Below are 6,000 nucleotides of genomic sequence, written 5' to 3'. Positions count from 1 at the left end.
GGTGGCCAGCTCTGCTTTTCACCATTAATCTGGCTCTGTTAATGGGTTTATTGAGGATGTATGCCAAGCCTGGCTTGTTACTGCTTCCAGGGAACAGGCTCCAACATTAACATTGGCAACAGCTTTAGAGAGCCAGGAAGGAGACTGGAGCTGCTAAGACAGTGATGGCTGGCCCACACCTTAACAGCAACTACTAGGTGCATACTGCTGGCCCTCTATTTAAACTTAAACATAATGTCAGGGCTCCAAAGAAGGATCTGAAAGGAGAGCTTGCTGGGTCTCTCTGCCTCTCTCCTCAATGTGGCCACACTGAATACAAACCCACTTTCAACCTACTTGTCACTACTGTTTAACTGGCCTATTGGGAATGTCAGGGCTCTGACTAATTAAACAGTAATCATAGTAACAACACAGATTATTCAACAAGTAAAATGTGTCACATTCACAACAGAGCATTACTTAACCATAAGGAATGAAATCCTGCCATATGCAGTACGACATTATGTGGAATGACATTAAAGAACAGTATGTTAAGTAAATAATCCAGAAATAGTGATAAGCATGACATGTTTTCATTTCTATATGCAAGCTAAAATAATCGACCTGAAAGTAGAACACTGAAGCTGTGCATGGTGGTGCAAACCTTTAATCCCAGCAATTATGAGGCAGCGGCACGTGAATCTTTGTGAGTTCAAGGCCAGCCTGGTCTTCAGGGTCAGTTCCAGACAGCCAGAGTTACATAGGGAGACTCATCTCAAAAATTCATAAATAAATAAATAAACAAACAATTAAATAAATAGGTGGATGGATAGATTGATAAACAATAAATAAAAGCAGGGTTCTTATTGTCATAGAGCAGGACGGTGGCGAAAAACAAAAGGCCACATGGGAATACCAAAGTAATCTTCTAAAATGTATAATTAGTATGTTAATACAATAACAATAAAAATAAAGAAAACTTTAAAATAAAGTTTTTAAAAATAAAGAAAACTTTGGAAAGGTGTTTGACTTTTACTGCTTTCGTGTGGGGGTGAGGAGTTCAGAAGAAGGCAAACAAGCACAGCTGAGTGATACATTTGTTGTTTTACTGTTAATTTGACATATCTGAACCAAGCATTCACAATACTTGATAAACTTTGAGGAATCATATACTATAGTCTTAGACATAATCACAGAACAAGCAGAACAGTTAAAACTACATAAGGCCTTAAAAACATATCCACAGTGTGTATTATTTCAATTCTCATTCATTATAAATTAGACTACATACCATTAGTTTAATTTTTATTTTTCTTTCATTTATTCAGGCAGGATTCATTCAAGGAAAGGCAACTTAGTTTTTGTGTGAGCTTTATTTTTATTTTTTTACTATACTGGTTAATATAAAACGTATGACATGTTTTCTCATCCCCTGTATTCAGGAGTGAATCCATAACATTCCTAGATAGTAATCCAAAAGAACAGGCCCTATTCTTAAAAACAGCCAAGATGGAAAAGGACCACACAGCCAGTCTGTTCATGGTCTTAAAGAACAACTAACGGAGTTTCAAGTATTCATATAAGGAAGACTACTACAATTCTAATAATTAGTCAAAATTTAAAACAACATTGCATACAAAATCATTCTTGAAGCCCTAAATGTCCTTTAAATAACTGAATGAAAATGTTAAGTAGTTGTCTCACAGTACCAAACATAAATCATAACTAGTTAAAATTCAGCGCCATCAGGACTTCTCATTTACATGATGAATAGCTGGTAAGTTAACAGATGGCATAAAAATTAAGACTTCATTTTTTTCCTTAGGATAAATGTACTATAATTAGAGAATACAGAAAAGTCAATGTATTTTTACAATAAAATAACCATTTAAGCCTCTAGTCCCTGTACAACAGAGTATACGTCAACTCAACTTGGATGTTTTCATACAGTTTTGTTTTTTACAGTTTATTCTGAGTACTAGAATTGCTTTAGATATACAGCTTTTTGAAGGTATATTACATTTGTATACCAGGATATTTAATACATTGAGATGTTTAAAAATATTTATAAATTTGCTTTTGATATGCAAAAGCTTTTGGCAATACTTTTACAGCATTTGATTTTATAGAATTAAAATTTCATACAGTACTCATCTTGATGTTTAAAAAAAATTCACAGAAAAAATATAAATTACACAGCCTGACTGCATGATACTGCTATTTCCAGTTCTAGTTCTGGTAATTAAAACCTTCATTAAGTCTGTTAACAAATCATTACCTGTACAGTTAGGAAGGCAACTTACATGATTTGTAAACAAAACCTTCAGGTTTTATGTTATTTACCAAGGAGTGCAGTTCAGCAAGAAAAGAAAACCCAGTATGCAAATTTACAGAGTAGTTTACAAATTTACCAGTTCCTGTGACACAAACTGTTTTAACCTCTCAAGGTATTGTCCATAAAGCTCCACATCATTGTGTCCTGCCCCCTCAACCCACAGGGGCTCCACAGGTCTTTGGCAACGCTCAAACAATGCGAGGCCATGCGAAAAGTCAATGACTTCATCTTCAGTCCCATGAATTATTAATACTGGAGAGGTTATCTTAGAGATTTTGTCAATACTGGAGACAAAAAGAGAAGGGAATAAAACAGAATCAATGAGCTATATAAAAAGGAAAGGAAGCTTCCTGTGTTAGAACAGAAAATTCAAACACCAGAACTGTACAAATCAACTTTAGGAATGGAAGCCATTTAGGTTTGAGCAGGATCAAAAAGTCATCCATTCTTTTCATGCACGCTTATGGGTACTGGAGGAAGTTTCCTTTGCACAGTTGTTCTGCTTGAGTCACTCATTACCACTCCTACTCCTAAGCACTGTTCCTCAATACTGAGTTTCCCCTAGACTTCAAGAAGCATAGCCCAAGGACCATACCTGAACATGTAATTTCAACCCCTGTTGCACCCATTTCACTCTCTGATACTAAAATTCAAACAAAATGTTTTTTTTTCTGATTTAAGGTTATAAACTAATAAGAAAAGAGAGAATATTAACATAAAAAAACTGAAAACCTCGAAAGTGGATGAATACGTGAAATAACTGATTAAAAAGTTAGGTAAAAACACAATGTAAAGCAAGTAGAAGACAAAGGAAAGAAGCAGCCAAGCTGCAGTGGAATACCACACAAGGCCAAGACACTGCCCTGGAGAGGAAGGTAGAGGACTGAAACATGACAAAACCCTTCAAAGTCTGTTTAAAACACAGTAAGGTCCCTTTCCCCCAGACTTCTTGGAAAAGTTGTGTAACTTTCTTCAACTCTGGAAGGTCTGTAAGCTCCAGTTTAGGGGAAAGGTACCACAGGCGCCCAACACACAAAAGGCTGACTCTGTGGGGCCTATCTGGCTTCTGAGAATGCTGGCTGGCAGGCTTCATCATCTAGGCCAGAGTTTCAGTTTTGCATAGTCTACTAGAGTAGCTCTCTACTCTTATATAAGAATAGATAACCAGGAATGATCAGATAGTTGAGAGAACACTTTAAATTTAAGATAGAGACCAAAATAAACAGAATTCTAGAAAGGCAACTTGGTAAAAGAAAAATATGCAGAGAAGAAATCTTACAAACATGTTTTCTTCATTTCCTCCCTCTAGACAGAGAAAACACTTAAAAAGGAATAAATTACTCAGTGAAACTGCTAAGTGATCTCTGAACTCTCAAGGCTCTACTTCCTAATAAATAATGCAGATATAGTTACCTTAGAGGAATTCATGATTAGAATAGTGTATTTTCTTTTTCAACTAGCTTATTTCTGGAAAATATCTAGATATGTCAAACATGAAAAAGGCTCAGTGAGGAAGTTGGGGAAGCATCACCTTAGCAACTCTCTGTAATTCCCATCACTGAGTTAAACAGACTAGGTTCGGTGGCCAGGGAGCCCCTGGGATCTACCTGTTTCTACCTCTGACTCTCAACTGCTCTGATACTTAAATATTTACAAGTGAGTACCACCTTGATTACTTTAAAAGAAAAAAGTTGTAGGAACTGAATTCAGGTCCTCATGTTCACAACTAAACCATCTCTTTAGCCTACTACTGAGTAAATACTGTTTTTGAAATAACTTCTGCTCTTTTGCTAAGAAACAAGTGATATCTTGGCTTCTGTCTTGCCATTCACAAAAATATCCTTTGTATTCATGCCAAAAGAGGAAAGTAGACCAAGTGAAAATTGGCAGTTTTTCCCTTCTTGCCTTCTCCCTGTCCTTGAGAAAATAGGCCACTAACGTTTTTTCAACTAGGAAGAAGGCAGGTGGCAACCAGTCTTTGCCTTGGAAAGCAAGAAGTAGCCCTCCTGATCAAATCTATCCAATACTATGTGTAGCAGTGACACTTATTCCAGCCATTTAAGAGTAAACTTTGCTTGCAAGTTACATACAATTGGCTGGGTATCAATAATCACCTTCCTTCCACCCATTCTTATCTTGTGCTGTGCATCTTACTACATTTCATACTGTTTTAGCACCTGGGGCAAAAGTCTGGGGCCTTAGTCAAGTTGTTCTTTGTAGAATTCCACATCCAGCTTGCTGCTCTGATCTGTTAATTTACATCCACAAATTTTTTTCTCTCATCTAAATGCTAGTACTGCTGCCTTCATTTCATGTTCATTTCAGTCTTTTTTATCAGTCATGTGCTAACACTCTTCAAGCTAGTCTTCGACAATTCCTATGTGATCAATTACATGATGTAGAAGCTCAGTGACAAACATCATTCCAAGGTTCTTGGAGCTGAATGATTTTGAATATTGAACTTACTTTGGGAATGCATCAAAACAGTAGGTCTTCTTGGTATCAGGGAAAGCAACTCGCATTCCTGAGGTCAAAGGAGAATGAAGAATAACAGCAGCACTCTCATAGCGAGCAGCAAGATCCACAGATGGTACAGTCCCTATGCTCTGGCCATATATAATCACATTTTCAGGACGAATGCCGTATCTAAAAAATTCAGAAGTTTGAAAAATATAGTTGGACTGGAAGGAAATATTCCATCATTCTAAAGATTTGCTACAGAATGTCTCACGAGATAATGTCAATTTATATTTAAAAATTTAAATTTCTTAGCTATTATCATTTTAAATAATTGAGAGCTCTAGACTCAATTATTTCATGCTCAATTCTAATCATTTAGAAAAGTAATTACTAATCTTTTAAAACTTCAATTTTATGGTGGTAGTGCATGTACTAATTCCAACACTTAGGAGGAAGAGGCAGGGAGATCTCTGACTTTCAAGTCAGCCTGGTTTACAGAGTGAGTTTCAGAATAGTCAAGGGATATACAGAGAAACCCTGTCCCGAAAGAACCCACCCTCAAAAAACCAACAACAACAAAAAAGAAAAAGAAAAAAATTGTCATTCATCATGTTTTAGTAATTTTAAGTTTGAAATATACTGTATCACTTATATTTTAATAGACCAATGGTTAATATTTGCTGTTATCTAGTGAGATAGTATTGTCTATCTAACAGAGCAGATGTTCTTGACTTCTCTGTATATCAAGAGTAGGTTGTGTGATTTTCAAAACTGGCCATACTGATGAGCTGTTGCATAAAGTTATGGTATGGAAAGAATATAGGAACCTATACTTTTAGTCAAGATCAAATTGCAGTATTTCTTGAAATTTCCCCTCTTCACAGAGATGTACCAAAACTTACAAATGCAATCAGATGACCTACAGTTCCAAATGGCATTGTTTAGTTAATCAGGAATAGAATTCACGCTAAAAACCTTAAAACTGTCACTTTATCCCCTTTAACACCACTGAAGATTTAAGTATGTGAACTGACTGACTCCATAAAACTTTACCCGAATACCTAAGATGTTCCAGGAAGCATTACTTGTTTACAGTGTAATTGTTCCATCTGTAAACTACTTCAGATATAGGTGAGGTGCCATAGTAGCACCTGTAGGGGCTAAAGGTTACAGAGATCTTCAGTATGCTTTTCTACTTAGAAGGCAGAGTAGTCGTTTCTGGAAGC

The 6,000-nt window shown here is 36.2% G+C and overlaps 1 protein-coding gene across 2 annotated transcripts in view; it reads right to left on the bottom strand.

Annotated features, from left to right (window-relative positions):
- Positions 1 to 1,064: 1,064 nt before the first annotated feature.
- Abhd17b (abhydrolase domain containing 17B, depalmitoylase) overlaps positions 1,065 to 6,000 on the bottom strand; it is a 32,475-nt gene continuing 27,539 nt past the window's right edge. For both annotated transcript variants that reach the window (XM_021658962.2, XM_021658961.2), the window contains exons 3-4: positions 4,781 to 4,960; positions 1,065 to 2,598 (exon numbers count right to left, since the gene is read on the bottom strand). In XM_021658962.2, the coding sequence (XP_021514637.1) occupies positions 2,379 to 2,598; positions 4,781 to 4,960 (400 nt within the window). In that variant the 3' untranslated portion in view covers positions 1,065 to 2,378. The remainder of the gene's footprint in view (positions 2,599 to 4,780; positions 4,961 to 6,000) is intronic.

The sequence above is a fragment of the Meriones unguiculatus genome, chromosome 1 (assembly GCF_030254825.1).
Source record: "Meriones unguiculatus strain TT.TT164.6M chromosome 1, Bangor_MerUng_6.1, whole genome shotgun sequence".
In the NCBI taxonomy this organism is placed as follows: Eukaryota; Metazoa; Chordata; class Mammalia; order Rodentia; family Muridae; genus Meriones; species Meriones unguiculatus.
The sequence above is the reverse complement of the archived record's forward strand: the minus strand, read 5'-3'. Positions and strand labels throughout refer to the sequence as shown.